The sequence below is a fragment of the Acomys russatus genome, chromosome 6 (genome assembly GCF_903995435.1).
Source record: "Acomys russatus chromosome 6, mAcoRus1.1, whole genome shotgun sequence".
NCBI classification, from domain to species: Eukaryota; Metazoa; Chordata; class Mammalia; order Rodentia; family Muridae; genus Acomys; species Acomys russatus.
The window spans coordinates 43,969,760-43,986,187 of NC_067142.1; the positions used below are offsets into that span (position 1 = coordinate 43,969,760).

The following is a 16,428-nucleotide window of genomic DNA, read 5'->3' on the forward strand; positions in this document are numbered from 1 at the left end:
TATTCTAAAGTGGATGGAAAAGAGAAAAAAAGTAAAACAAACAAACAAAAAACACTCAACAATGTTCTACTTGTAGATAAATATAGTGAGAATCTCTATCTAGAATCAGAAGACATAGTGAACTAGCCAATAAATTTGGAGGAAAAGAGTTAAATTTAGCTTATGTTCTGACAATTTGCTATGTACAAAACGCTATGCACCCAGAAAGACCTAAGCTGGCACTGAGAGAAAGACTCTGTACTCTGAGCAGATGAACAACACTATGAAGAAACTGTCACCAGAACATTGAAAAAGATTAGGAAATCCTGAAAAATTATCAGTGTAACACATTCTTAACTCTAGTATTTGTAACTTATAAATAAAGAAAATTTCTGAAGACAGTTCTATTTAATACTCTAAAGGACTTTTTAATTTCAATATGCTTAACTCAATGATAGTTTTGTTTCGTCTACAAGTTAAGTAGCCTATCCATTTGATGACTGTTGTGACATCTTTTTCTTTGTAATTTATAGTTGTTTTACTTTAAAGATTATACAAATATGTTAAATTTTTTGAAAAACACTTATCAACGCAAAACAAAATTTAAAATTCTGTAGTTTATGTTTATGTCAATGATACTGGAATAGCTAATATTAGAATCTTCCCACTTCTATACATATAGTTTGTTATTTCAAGAAAAGCACAGAGACCAAGCAATCATTCCACACTCCTAACAGAATGAGTGTAAAATGTCACACATGGGTAAACATTGTTATACCTTCATATATTTATTCTGTTAATAAAATGATAAAGTTCTAGTTTATTTCACTGCTTTACACATCATCCCCTTTCAAAAAATCCAAAGTCTATTTTAACTAAAAACAATTTAAAGACATTTAAAATCTAAAATTGTACACTATCCTTAGTATTTCACTAAAGCAATAAACTGAATTAACCTCACAAGTCTTGAGTACTCAAAACCAAAAGCCAACAGGCTTACTCATGTAAATACCAACGTACACATACTGGTAGAAACTTGCTGCATTGAGTTTTTCAAACTTAACTTTTAGTAGTATTTGTTCTTATGATGACTTATTTATTACAGACCTCATTTTTATAAAAGATATATTGAAATTTACTAACATATACCATATTGTATATTTTCTAAAGATAAAAAAGAGATTATTAGTGAAAGACCTGTTAGATCAGAAGAATGCCTCAATAGCTATTCATTTTGTTGTGAAAACTATGTAAGAGGAATACTATTATATTAATTGTATTATTTTTCTCCTATCTAATTATGTAGTTCATTCAAAATATCCAACTTTACGATCTCTCTAAAGGAAAGGCATTTTAGACATTCCACCTTCAGTCTTCATTTTATTATTATCTAAATTAAGAGTGACAACACAATGTAAAATGCACCGAGAGCTTCCCAGAGAGCTATTCTTGCATCTTTTGGAAGAGGATCTTTTTGATGTTAAAACAGTTTTTTAATGATAGAAACTAAAAATAAAAGGGCATGGTGAAAATGTTTCTCATGTTCTCCAATCACGGTAACATGCCCAGTCTTGATACCCTCTTTTGGTGACCTGTAATCATTTTTACAGTTGTGTTAATGAGTTTTAATACCAACAGTGTTTTGCTTGTAGCTGGAGTGATGGCTCTGTACTTAAAAGGCATTTGCTGATCTTATAAAGGAACCAAGTTATGTTCTCAGCACCCACAGTGTAATCCTGGGCAGAGAAGTGTTATTCCTTGTAACAGTGGCCTACATTCATCTAAAAACTATCACATTTTGTACATTGTATATTAAACCATAATGTTGATCTTCAGTGTAACTTTCCATATTATGAGTTATATACATTGAAACTGAAGCAATAGCTATTTAGAAAAATTTTCAAAAATTAGAGCTAAGTATATACTATTTTTCCCAATACCTATTTATCTATAAAGTTATATACTTAGCAGACATTTGTTTTAGGGCCAGTATTTACTTTAATATCCAATAATTAAATTAGGTTCATATATATTATAAGTTATATCTAATTTATTTTAATTAACAAAATGTTATAGATAAAGAGATTATTTAATTCTGTATTATAAATGGCCTATAAAACTTACAAGAACATTATTTTTTTATTGACATGTGACTTTTAAAATAAATACAGCATTTGAAGGGCTAGCATATTTATTTTGAATGTCACTGTTTTTTTGTTTGGTGACCTCCACAGTGCTGGGCATGGATATGATGGCTGTTTTGTGGAATACTGTGGCACTATCACAAAGCAGGAGGTTTAGAACCTGGTAGATAGCCTTTAAGAAATATTTGATGCTTTCCTGTCTTTTCACTGATTCTTGGAATTTATCAAACTGGATGTCAGTTGAGCAGTGGCAATAAGGGAAAAAGAGAGAATGAATGATTGAAAGATGTGTTTATTATCCTGGTGGTTCAACTTTTCATGCATTTTCCCAGTGGATGAAATTAAATAGGAACTTTTGAAGAAATTATTTAACAAAATTATTTTGGACACAAGCAAAAAAATTTTTAATGTAGATATTATATCTATATAGAGAAATTATTCAGTTTCCATGTTGTTTCCACAATAGTAACAATTACTCAACATCCAGTAAGTTAGTGAATAATGCATTGCAAGTGTAAGAGATGAGGCTCTGATACATGGTGCACCAGTCTAAAGGCAGTTAATCCCACATAAGAGATTTGTTGTTTCTTTTTTATTGTTGTATTGTTTTTTCTAACATGATATATTTAATGATTATTTTGGAATTAAAAAAAAAAAAGAAGAAACCACTAAGTCCTCACAAGTCCGATTTCTGTTGTCCATATACTCACTGTGCCGAAAGGTCAAACTCCTAGTAGCCAGCCCCATAAAGAAAACTAAATTCTTCCACACCCACACTCCAACAAAAGCCATCAATTGCAGAGGTCTACATTTCTGCATCCTTATCACAATTTTTTTTTTATTAATTTATTCTTGTTACATCTCAATGTTTATCCCATCCCTTGTATCCTCCCATTCCTCCCCCCCCCATTTTCCCATTATTCCCCTCCCCTATGACTGTTCCTGAGGGGGATTACGTCCCCCTATATATTCTCATAGGGTATCAAGTCTCTTCTTGGCTACTTGCTGTCCTTCCTCTGAGTGCCACCAGGTCTCCCCCTCCAGGGGACATGGTCAAATGTGAGGCACCAGAGTACGTGAGAAAGTCGTATCACACTCTCCACTCAACTGTGGAGAATATTCTGACCATTGGCTAGATCTGGGAAGGGGTTTAAAGTTTACCTCCTGTATTGTCTTTGGCTGGTGCCTTAGTTTGAGCGGGACCCCTGGGCCCAAATCTGCCTATCATATTGTTCTACTTGTAGATTTCTAGGACCCTCTGGATCCTTTTATTTTGCTGTTCTCCCATGCGTCTCTCATTTAGAGTCCCAATAGGATGCCTTCCCCTCTGTCCCAGTTTCCTGGTAAGTGAAGGCTTTCGTGGGACATGCCCCTTGGGCTAGTATGCAGATATAAGTGAGTATATACCATTTGATTCTTTCTGCTTCTGGGTTAACTCACTCATTATGATCATTTCTAGCTCAATCCATTTATCCTCAAATTTCGGGAATTCCTTGTTTTTAATAGCTGAGTAGTATTCCATAGTGTATATGTACCACAGTTTCTTTATCCACTCTTCTACTGAGGGACACTTAGGCTGTTTCCATGTTCTGGCTATTATGAATAAGGCTGCTATGAACATGGTTGAGCAAATTTTCTTGTTGTGTGCTGGAGCATCTTCTGGGTATATTCCAAGGAGTGGAATAGCTGGGTCTTGAGGAAGCCCTATTCCCATTTTTCTGAGATAGCACCAGATAGATTTCCAAAGTGGCTGTACTAGTTTGCATTCCCACCAGCAATGAAGGAGTGTTCCTCTCTCCCCACATCCTCGCCAGCATGTGGTGTCGCTTGAATTTTTGATCTTAGCCATTCTGATGGGTGTAAGATGGAATCTCAGAGTTGTTTTGATTTGCATTTCCCTGATGACTAAGGAGGTTGAGCATTTCTTTAAGTGTTTCTCAGCCATTTGATACTCCTCTGTTGAGAATTCTCTGTTTAGTTCCAAGCCCCATTTCTCAATTGGGTTATTCGGTTTGGTGGTGTTTAATTTCTTGAGTTCTTTATATATTTTGGATATTAGACCTTTGTCAGATGTAGGGTTGGTGAAGATTTTTTCCCAGTCTGTAGGCTGTCGCTTTGTTCTCTTGACAGTGTCTCCTGCCTTACAGAAGCTTCTCAGCCTCATGAGGTCCCGTTTATTAATGGTTGACATTAAGGCCTGGGCCGTTGGTGTTCTGTTCAGGAAGTTGTCTCCTGTGCCAATATGTTCCAGGCTCTTTCCCACTTTTTCTTCTAAGTGAGTTAGTGTCTCTGGTTTTATGTTGAGGTCTTTAATCCACTTGGATTTGAGTTTTGTGCAAGGTGACAAATATGGGTCCAGTTTCATTTTTTTACACATAGACCTCCTGTTAGACCAGCACCATTTGTTGAAGATGCTATCCTTTTTCCATTGAATGGATTTGGCTTCTTTGTCAAAAATCAAGTGACCATATGTGTGTGGATTCATATCTGGGTCTTCGATTCGATTCCACTGATCAACCAGCCTGTTGCTGTGCCAGTACCATGCTGTTTTAAGTACTATTGCTTTATAGTACAGTTTGAGATCAGGTATGGAGATTCCTCCGGAGCATCGTTTATTGTACAAGATTGTTTTAGCTATTCTGGGTTTTTTGTTTTTCCATATGAAGTTCAGAATTGAACTTTCAATGTCTTTAAAAAATTGTGTAGTTATTTTGATAGGGATTGCATTGAATCTGTAGATTGCTTTTGGTAGGATGGCCATTTTTACTATGTTAATTCTCCCGATCCATGAGCAAGGAAGATCACGCCATCTTCTCAGGTCATCTTCAATCTCTTTCTTCAGAGTTTTGAAATTTTTTTCATACAAGTCCTTCACTTGCTTAGTTAGGGTAACTCCTAGATATTTTATATTGCTTGTGGCTAATGTGAAGGGTGTGGTTTTCCTAATTTCTTCCTCTGTAAGCTTGTCATTTGTGTATAGGAAGGCTACAGACTTTTTTGAGTTAATTTTGTATCCAGCCAATTTGCTGAAGGTGTTTATCAGCTTTAGGAGTTCTCTGGTGGAGTTTTGAGGGTCACTTATGTACACTATCATATCATCTGCAAAGAGGGATGTTTTGACTTCCTCCTTTCCCATTTGGATACCCTTGATCTCCTTTTGTTGTCTTATTGCTCTGGCTAGAACTTCGAGTACTATATTGAAGAGATATGGAGAGAGTGGGCAGCCTTGCCTTGTTCCCGATTTGAGAGGAATTTCCTTGAGTATCTCACCATTTACTTTGATTTTGGCTATTGGCTTGCTGTATATAGCCTTTATTATGTTGAGGAAAGTGCCTTGTATCCCTGATCTCTCTAAAACTTTAAACATGAATGGGTGTTGAATTTTATCAAATGCTTTCTCTGCATCCAAGGAGATGATCATGTGGTTTTTTATTTTCAGTTTGTTTATATGATGGATTACAAGTAGGAATGAAGCCTACTTGGTCATGATGAATGATATCTTTGATGTGCTCCTGTATTCGTTTTGCAAGTATTTTATTTAGTATTTTTGCATCTATGTTCATAAGAGAAATTGGTCTGAAATTCTCTTTCTTTGTTGAGTCTTTGTGAGGTTTAGGTATCAATGAGACTATGGCCTCATAGAATGAAGTTGGTAATTTTCCATCCATTTCTATCTTTTGGAGTAGCTTGAAGAGTATCGGTATTAGCTCGCCCTTAAAGGTCTGGTAGAATTCTGCACTGAAACCATCTGGCCCTGGGCTTTTTTTGGTTGGAAGACCATCGATGATTGCTTCTATTTCTGTAGGGGAAATGGGACTATTTAACTTGTTTATCTGTTCTTCACTCAACTTTGGCAAGTGAACTTGATCAAGAAAATCGTCCATTTCCCTTAGATTTTCAAATTTTGTGGCGTATATGCCTTCAAAGTAGGATCTTATGATTCTTTGAATTTCTTCAGTGTCTGTTGTTATGTCTCCCTTTTCATTTCTGATTTTGTTCATTTCAATACTGTCTCTCTGCCTTTTAGTTAGTTTGGCTAATGGTCTGTCTATCTTGTTGATTTTCTCAAAGAACCAGCTTTTGGTTTTGTTGATTCTTTGGACTGTTTCCTTAGTTTCTAATTTGTTAATTTCAGCCCTGAGTTTGATAATTTCCAGGCGTCTACTCCTCTTGGGTGTTTCTGCTTCTTTTTTTTCTAGGGCTTCCAGTTGTGTTGTTAAGATGCTTATGTGCGATGTTTCCAATTTCTTTTTAAAGGCACTTAGTGCTATGAATTTTCCTCTTAGCACTGCTTTCAATGTATCCCACAAATTTGGGTATGTTGTTTCTTCATTTTCATTGAATTTCAGAAACTCCTTGATTTCTTTCTTTATTTCTTCCCTGACCCAGGTGTCATTTAGCAGAGAGTTGTTTAGTTTCCACAAACGTGTAGGCTTTTTGTTATTTCTGTTGTTGTTGAATTGCAGCCTAAGAGCATGGTGATCTGATAGGATACAAGGTATTATTTCAATCCTCTTGTATCTGTTGAGGCTTGCTTTGTGACCTACGATGTGATCAATTTTGGAGAAGGTTCCATGGGGTGCAGAGAAGAAGGTGTATTCTTTCTTGTTTGGGTGAAAGGTTCTATAGATATCTGTTAGATCCATTTGACCCATGGCATTGGTTAATGATGTTATTTCTCGGCTTAGTGTCTGTTTCAATGACTTATCCTTCAGTGAGAGTGGGGTGTTGAAGTCTCCCACTATTATTGTGTGGGGATCGATGTGTGGTTTAAGCTTTTTTAGGAGATCTTTTACATATGTGGGTGCCCTTGTATTGGGAGCATAGATGTTCAGAATTGTGATGTCATCTTGGTTGACTTTACCTTTGATGAGTATGAAGTGTCCTTCCTCATCCCTTTTGATTAATTTTGGTTGAAAGTCTATTTTGTTCGATACTAAAATGGCTACACCTGCTTGCTTCTTGTGACCATTTGCTTGGAATATTTTTTTCCAACCTTTTACCCTGAGGTAATGCCTTTCATTATGGGTGAGATGTGTTTCTTGGATGCAGAAGAATGTTGGGTCTTGTTTATGTACCCATTCGGTTAGTCTGTGTCTTTTTATTGGAGAATTGAGGCCATTGATGTTGAGAGATATTAATGACCAGTGACTGTTAAGAGTCTTAATTTTGATGTTGTTTCCAGTCGAGCGTTTGTGTAGTTGTGTTTTTGCCATGGGATAGTTATCTATTTCCTGGGTAGTTTTGGTTGTAGCTTGACCCTTTGGGATGGAGTTTTCCTTCTAGTACCTTCTGTAAAGCTGGGTTTGTGGATAGGTACTGTTTGAATTTGTTTTTGTCATGGAATATTTTGTTTTCTCCATCAATGGTTATTGATAATTTTGCTGGGTAAAGTAGTCTGGCCTGGCATCTGTGTTCTCTTAGGGTTTGCAGGATCTCTGTCCAGGCCCTTCTGGCTTTTATGGTCTCTGCTGAGAAGTCAGGTGTAATTCTGATAGGTTTACCATTAAATGTTATTTGGCCCTTTTCCCTTGCAGCTTTTAATATTTTTTCTTTGTTCTGCATGTTTTGTGTTTTGATTATTATGTGGCGGGCAGTTTTTCTTTTCTGGTCAATTCTATTTGGTGTTCTGTAGGCCTCTTGTATGTTTATAGGCATCTCTTTCTTTAGATTGGGGAAATTTTCTTCTATGGTTTTGTTGAGAATAGTTTCTGGGCCCTGGAGTCTGATGTCTTCTCTTTCTTCAATGCCTATTATCCGCAAATTTCTTCTTTTCATGGTGTCCTTAATTTCTTGGATGTTTTGTGTCAGGAGTTTTCCAGATTTGGCATTTTCTTTAATGGTTGATTCAAGATCTGTGATTGTATCTTCTAGCCCTGAGATTCGTTCTTCCATCTCTTGGATTCTGTTAGAAAAGCTCACCTCTGTGTTGCTCGCCTTCTTCTCTGAGGTCTCACGTTCTCGTTTTTCTTCTGTTTGTGTGTTTATCATTGAATCCATTTTCATTTTCAGATCTTGAACTGATTTTTTGATTTCTTTCATCTGATTTTTTGTATATTCCTGAGTTTCTTCCATTGCCTCTTTATAGGTCTTCAGAGCTTGAACCGTTTTAGTTATTTCTTCCATCTGGTTGTTTACATTTTCCTGCAATTTTTCCAGTTCCACTCTATGTGCTTCTTTTATGTCTCTCACCTGTTTGTCTGCGTCTTCCTGCATTTGATTACGAATTTTATTTGTTTCCTCCATTATCATCCTCATTACTAAGGATTTGAGGTCATTTTCTTGTATTTCCGTTGTATTTGAGTTCTCTGGGTGGTTTTCTTTGGGATAGCTGGAAACTGGAGACGCCATGTTGTTTTGGGGTTTTTTGCGTATGCTTTTTCATTGTCCTTTAGACATCTTGCCATCTTTGTTTTTGTTGGGTAGCTTCCAGAGTTGAATGGAGGGTGTCTGACGATAGATTCACTTGTTTTCTTACGATTTCCCTAGGCTGCGAGCTCAAAGCTTCACTGGTGTGGATGTTAGGAGGTTAGCCCTGTTGTTCTGGTCTCTCACAGCCAGTGATCCTCAGTGCCCCTCTGCTGTGGATCCTGCAATTGTTCTGGGTCTCTGAATGAGCGTTGGGTCAGGCCAAGGTATCCACAGCCTTCTGTGTTCCCTGCCAAGTCCAGCCAGGAGCACTGGGACCGAACCACGGGCAGAACTCAGCTAGATTCTCAGGGCCAGAACCGTCTGCCAAGCTCAGCTAGGGATTTTGGGCCCAAAATGCACACAGGGCCCAGCCAGAATTTTTGGGCTGGGACTACGCACCAAGCTCCACTAGGGCCTTTTGGCCCAAAGTGCGTGCTGTGGTCAGTTATTGACTCAGGGCCCGAACTGACCACCAATCTCAGCCAGGAATTCTGGATTCAAACTGTACACTGTGTCCAACCAGAGTCTTAGAGCTGGTGGAACCGAGAGCTCTGTCCAGCCTGTGCCACAGCAGGAGAACTGCGGCTGCTCTGAGTTAGCGCCAGTGGTGGAACAAGTGCTCCGCCTGCACTGTGTCCCCGCAGGGGAGCTGCCGCTGAGCTGAGGTGGTGCCTAGGATGGAACCGAGCACGTCACCAAGCCTGCGCCACAGCAGGAGAACTGCGGCTGCTCTGAGTTAGCGCCAGTGGTGAAACCAAGTGCTCCGCCCAGACTGTGTCACCGCAGGGGAGCTGCCGCTGAGCTGAGGTGGTGCCTAGGATGGAACCGAGCACGTCACCAAGCCTGCGCCACAGCAGGAGAACTGCGGCTGCTCTGAGTTAGCGCCAGTGGTGGAACAAGTGCTCCGCCCGCACTGTGTCCCCGCAGGGGAGCTGCCGCTGAGCTGAGGTGGTGCCTAGGATGGAACCGAGCACGTCACCAAGCCTGCGCCACAGCAGGAGAACTGCGGCTGCTCTGAGTTAGCGCCAGTGGTGGGACAAGTGCTCCGCCCGGACTGTGTCCCCGCAGGGGAGCTGCCGCTGAGCTGAGGTGGTGCCTAGGATGGAACCGAGCACGTCACCAAGCCTGCGCCACAGCAGGAGAACTGCGGCTGCTCTGAGTAAGCGCCAGTGGTGGAACAAGTGCTCCGCCTGCACTGTGTCCCCGCAGGGGAGCTGCCGCTGAGCTGAGGTGGTGCCTAGGATGGAACCGAGCACGTCACCAAGCCTGCGCCACAGCAGGAGAACTGCGGCTGCTCTGAGTTAGCTCCTGTGGTGAAACCAAGTGCTCCGCCCAGACTGTGTCACCGCAGGGGAGCTGCCGCTGAGCTGAGGTAGTGCCTAGTGTGGAGCAGCGTGCTCAACTAAGCCTGCGCCACAGCAGGGGAGCTATGGCCACGCTGAGTTAGTGCCTCAGGCAGAATTGTTTGCTGGGCCGGGCCAATACCCGGGACTCTGGGGCCGAACTGTCCGCCGAGTCCAGTCTGGGTCCAAAGGCTCCACGCGACCCAAATCCTGCCCGAGTCCCCTCTCCCGCAGCAATTCCCACCAGCCACCACACCAATCGCCTCCACCGGAAGGCTATGAGCTGCAAACCTCAGCCGCCGCTGCTGGTGCCGCTGGTGCTGCCGCCTCTGCCGCTGCCGCTCCGATCAGAGAAAAACCACGCTCCTCCCGTGTGCAGGAGGTCCTCCGCACCCTGGTCCCTCCGAACCGTGGAGCACTCCTGCTGCTGTGATGTTCGGACCTTGGTGTTCCTGGCTCAGAAATCTGTGCAATTCCCTGAATTGTTCACTGGAGCCTCCAAACGCGGTCCACACTGCTCGCCGCCATCTTGGATCCCCCCTTATCACAATTTTTAAGGGTTCGTTCTGATGGCTTCCTGTCTAGGCTGTTACTTTTCAGGTGGGTAAGGTTTGTCCCAGAAGCCTTCTATGATTCTCTTTCTCAACTGTGAGTCTGCAGTCATCGATATCATTGGAAAAGCAGCTTCCTTGATCAGTAATTCTTAACTTTCAGCCATATTAGAAACTCAATATTAATATTATATAAAATATTTTATATTTTTAAAGATTTGTATCATCATATATATTTCCTATCCTTATTTTAGATAAACAAAAGGTGTTGACATTGGGAACAGGATCACCAAGAGCTTACAAGGAATTATTACTGTCTACTTACATGTATGTTATACACATAGAATAATATGTATTATTCATTATATTGTTGGACATTGTGGTATATATAATTTTTATTTGCTTTTTTAGCACAGACTTTTTGAGGATCATTGGTATTTTGAAAATAAATTAAGAACATGAAACAATAACCAGCAAATTATTATATGAAAATGGATTGGTAAGAGGATTATATGTAACAAATATTATACATATGAATTATTATTTGATTATTTGCTTCTTTTTGTTATAGAAAAACATCTTAGCAATAATTTTAAAAATACATATCACACCGTGAAGTCTTGCTTTTCTAATTTGATTTTTAGGATTTGTTGGGTTTTTCTTCATTTTATTTTATTATCCTCTTTTACCAAAACAAACAAACAAAAAAAACATTTAGAGGTTTTAGAAAACATTTCACAGTGACATATTTATTTCCAATTTTAGCCAAATACATATTATGGTAAAGTCAAGAAGAATTTACAGTTTTCTTAATTTGAGGAAGAAACTTGATGAATTTGGTTATTACCTCATTGATTTTTTTTATTATAGGATGCTGTGATACTCCCTCAGCTGTAATATATTTATTCTCAGTTTATATCTACAACTGTCCCAGCAAAACAAGCAAAGCACAGTTCTATTTTGTACTTCAGAAACAGTGTCATAAAACCATCTCTTTTATAGAAGGGTTGATGTGGTCAATCATTCAATCTAATAACAAAAAAACTGATGAGGTGGTGCTCCGCCCCTGCCCCAAACTGAGGAAGCACAAGGGAAGCTTCAGGATGTACAGGGATGTCATCACAGGCGTCATGCATCAGATTCAGACCCTTTAACCAAACCTGGACATACAGTAAAATTGTTCTTCATGAACTTTACGACGAAGTATCATTTTTCCAAGTTATTAGTCACACAAATCACCTTTGTTAATATAATTTTCAACAAACTTAGTCACAAGTATATTTATTAACCAGAAAAACCAGGAAGATAGTGTGAGAATGGATTTCTTTCAAGTCAAAATAATTTCCTTTCAGCTTAGATATTTAAAACAGATATAAAACAACTGGTGTCCTTAGATAGATATTCTGAGTTCATTTGTGAAATACAAATTTTCATTGGAATGTTAAAAATCGAATTCTTTTTAAAACAGAGTAGAAATTCATGGATGTTTGGCATAAATGAGTAATATATGTTCATCTGATGGATATTACACTGTATAATATAATCAAATATTGATCTAATGAATGCAAATTAAATACAAAGTTGTTAAGATATAGTCTCCACATAATTAGGAAAATGTATATATATATTTTTTTTACCTAAGAGATTTGGACATTTTGAAATGACTGATTTGACAATGATTTATAGAAATGAGCAGAGGACATGAATTTTTTCATGTTCCTACATAAATCATATTATATATGAAATTATAATATATTTTTTAAAAGTAATTTCATATGATAATTTTCTATGTTGCTTACAAAAGAGAGCTTTTCTTAATCATAAAAGTGGAGCTACTTCATGTGATTGGGAGAGAATATGTTTTGTAGACACTGTTTTTCTAACTTTGTGGAGTGCAGATTGTGACATTATTGATGGAGGTTTTGTGGTTTTGTTATCATTATTAGATATTTTTAGTTACAAATTATTGGTATATACCTTTTTATCAAAGCAGCTTAGGATTCATTTAAACTATGGAGACTCAGTTAACATTAAACTAAAGTTATCAAATTCCTATCTGAATGCAAAAGACATACAAGCTATTAGCATTGTGATTTTTAGTTATATTATGAAGGGTTCTGCTGGCTAAAGCTTTTACAATAAAATTTTCTACTAATGACAATGTAAGCACTTTGTAACGTAATTCTTAAAGACGAAGAAGAAAAGAAACTAAACACAAGCATTTCTAGAACGTGTTGTACATGATACATAGATATTTTACCGTACTAGCAGCTTCGCACAAGATTATGGGAAGTATTCCACACTTGGAGTGTACGTTGGGATGATATGTCTTTTACTTTATTCTTGATTCGGTATAATATAATGTACTGTGATTCAACATTTATGAGTAACCATTATTGTTTAGTTTCAGTGTTCACAGTGAACACCAGTATGCATATGTGGATTTTTTACACCCCTGAGAAAGAATTTAATTATAATTCTTTCCAGTAGAATAGTAAGAAGTTTAAGTACATATGAAAAATAATACTTCTGGACAAATGCTTTTTCTTCTTGCTTCACTCTATCACAAATACCCTCCTACTTACCCATCATCTATCTGCATATATATACAAATACTTTGTTGTGTGCAGATAGTTATGTATTATTTTATTCTCAGATTAATTATCTTAATTCATGTTTGTTAAAGTTATGCAGATTATATTTGAACAATTTATCTCAAATGCATTTCTCAAAGTACCTATAAGATGCAGGTATAGTGGTGCACACCTTTAATTCATTACCCGAGAGACAAAAGACAGAGGCAGATAGACTGAATTGGACACTAGCCTCATCTACAGCAAAAGGCTATCTCCAAACCACCAAATGAAAGCAGATCCCCTGACATAAGTATAAAAGGTAATTATGCCTCTGTAGAAAATGTGGTTGTTACACAAAGTTAAGATCTGAGGTTGAGTCTCCCCAAAACAACTTAAGCCAAGCATAGATTTAGTTCCAAAGCCCAGCACTCTTATGAAGAGAAGAAAGGGGAACTTTGTAAAAATCTCCTGGGCCAGTTTATCTGGCATATGTACAGACTATCATACCTTTAAAAAACTAGAAGGGAAGAGGAACCAACATCTGAGGTTGTCTTCAAAGTTCACATTTGCACATTGGCACATGTATTCCTATATTCAGACACACACACATACAAACATATACACTCACTATATGTATATGTATATATAATCTTCTAACATAAAATTAAAATAAATTATAAAATAAAATATCAAATATACCTATCATCAAATTTTATTATGTACTTAATAATTTGCTTTACTAAGTAGAAATTTTATGGTTTTGTTATTAGCATAATAAATAACACTATTATTTTGATCATATAGAAGTTTACAAATAACTTAGCAAAAAAAAATATTTGTTTAAACTTTTTATTGCTTAAGACATTTAATGAATGATCCACTGGATGGCATTCTTATGACATGGCCTGAAACTAGATGACTTATTTTCTATTTCCGTGGAAATTTAGATACAATTTATAAAAACCTGTAGCTCTAAAACAGTAAGTAATTTTGTTTATCTTCTTGGTCATTTGTGCTATCAATCGGTTGGCATCCAGTAGACTAAGATCAGAGAAGTTTGCCAGCTCGGCACTGAGCTTATGGAGAGTCTCTTTCATGGTAACTAATTGCCTGTGTATTCTGTCTAGGTGTTGAGGGAAAGCTGAGAGGATGAAGGCTCTAAGTCCCCAGTGGAAGCATGATATGGCGGCGCAGAGCTGGTGCTGAATTGTCCTCTCTGATGGCTCTATGGGAGTGGATAGTCCTGAGTCTTCATTGCTGGGTTTTAGCGGTTGCTGCTGTCTCTGACCAGCATGCCACAAGCCCCTTCGACTGGCTCCTCTCTGATAAGGGACCCTTCCATCGCTCACAGGAGTACACAGATTTTGTGGACAGAAGCCGACAGGGATTTAGCACAAGATACAAGATATACAGGTACGAAGGGAAAACAAATACAGAAATCAGAGCCGGAGGTTGTTCATAAATAAGGGCTAATCCAATAAGGGTTATTAACTGACTAAACACTACAGTGATGTTTTCTTGTCATTTAATATTATTTCTGGTAGTTGTGACAACATATTATTAGGAAAATAAGTAACTGTTTCTGTAACATTTTCTAATTTGATAATATGTGCCAGTTTTCTTGAAGTCCATTTCTTTTTATATAGCATATGTTTTAAAATATCTTTTTATAACTTGTATTGGTCTGTGACACATTTCTTCAGTCTCAATGGGAATAAAATCTTCTACTAGCCACTGAGAAGATTTGCCAACTTATCTTCTTTTACAAGAATGTAATTTTATATTCTTAAGCTTGGGGAGAAAGCAGAGGTATGAATATAAGAAAACACAGGAAAGATAGACTTGTCACAAACAAAACAAAGAGGATTAGGATGTATGTTTGCTAACTTTTGTCATTGTTTTAAAACTTTGAGTCTAAGTAAGTTGTACAAAATAAGTCATATATTAAAAGCAGCAAAAGCTGCCTATTCCCACACAGTTTAATTCCCATTAAAGAGGTGATGTACTAGGGGGGTCACTTGAATGAGTTAAATTGTATTTATACATCCACTCTTTGCCACTGAGTATGTTTATGCAAATTGGTGCTTTAGATCAGTTTTTTAAGGCAGAGTGGGCAACTGCCATTTGTGGGTATTTAGAGAATCGAATTTCACTTTTCATGTTTCTGTCTCTGACTACTCAGATAATGTTTTATAAATATTTTTATTTTATGCAGTATGTGCACCAGAGGGCAGTGTGCTTCAGGACTATGCATTTTTTATTATAGAATTAAGAAAAATTATAAACATTTCCTGCAGACCATATTTTCAGGAGGTACTGAGTATACATAGCAAGTTCCGTTCATTACTGAACTTTTCCAAAGAAATGTATCAGTTCACACACAGCCCTATCATGTGTAAAAGCAAACAGAAAAAAATTAACTAAAAAACTAAAAAAAACAAAAAAAACTTTTTTTAAGTCTTTAAAGAAAATGACATATATTAAGAATCTTCTGTCTAAAATTATGAGAGAAAGAGCATAGTACTTCTGGTTGTAAATTTTCATGAATATTTGCTGATGCTCCCCTTTAGAGACTCTAAATATACTTGACTTTAAGACTATGAGTGTCTAACATTTCAGCTTTGCAAGGTTTTTAAGATGCAGTAAAGGTTGGACCAGAACATTTGTCTATGCTGTTCTGGTATCTGTTTCTGGATGTATGTAGTCCCCTATGTGAGTTTTCTAATGTCCTGGTATATTAGCCAATCATGTGTGAAGAGCAGACTGCTTCCAAATGTTTCTTCAGGCTTTGAAGTGAATTAAAAAATTATATGGGTCACAGCACTTAAAAGTATAGAAGAAATATAACATTTGGAGATTCTCTGCAAGCCTTATATATTGCTTGGTCTTTAGAAATTTTAAATGAATATCATTAGTTTTCTCGTGTACTTTGTGATTTAGATTACATGTTCAGATGGTAAGTAGATTTAAAAATGAGGATTTAAAATCTCTCTGTTTCTGAGCTTGCTTGTAGCATTTTAAAGGCTTCTGTGCTTTTCTTTTCTTTTTTTTTTTTTTTAATTCTTTTTTTTTTTTTTCCCGAGACAAGGTTTCTCTGTGTAGCCTTGGCCATCCTGGACTCACTTTGTAGACCAGGTTGGCCTCGAACTCACAGCGATCTGCCTGCCTCTGCCTCCCAAGTGCTGGGATTAAAGACGTGCACCACCACGCCCGGCTGGCTTCTGTGCTTTTCTAGCAATGAAACTGTAATTGATGTTTGCTGAGAAACGAGTATTGTAACATCTTCATTGGGATTCTTCAGTGTTGGTGAGACTAGGCCGCTGATTTGTGCAGCAAGCGTTCCTTTAAGTGCAGACGTTGCTATCTACCTCTTCACACAATGTCATAAATACAACAATTCATCTTGAAGGAATTGAATTCACTT

General features: G+C 37.6%; 1 protein-coding gene across 2 annotated transcripts in view; it reads left to right on the top strand.

Moving 5' to 3' along the window:
- The window catches only part of Brinp3 (BMP/retinoic acid inducible neural specific 3), a 391,753-nt gene that overhangs the window by 12,853 nt on the left and 362,472 nt on the right, over window positions 1-16,428 (top strand). For both annotated transcript variants that reach the window (XM_051147531.1, XM_051147532.1), the window contains exon 2: window positions 14,132-14,417. In XM_051147531.1, the coding sequence (XP_051003488.1) occupies window positions 14,182-14,417 (236 nt within the window). In that variant the 5' untranslated portion in view covers window positions 14,132-14,181. The remainder of the gene's footprint in view (window positions 1-14,131; window positions 14,418-16,428) is intronic.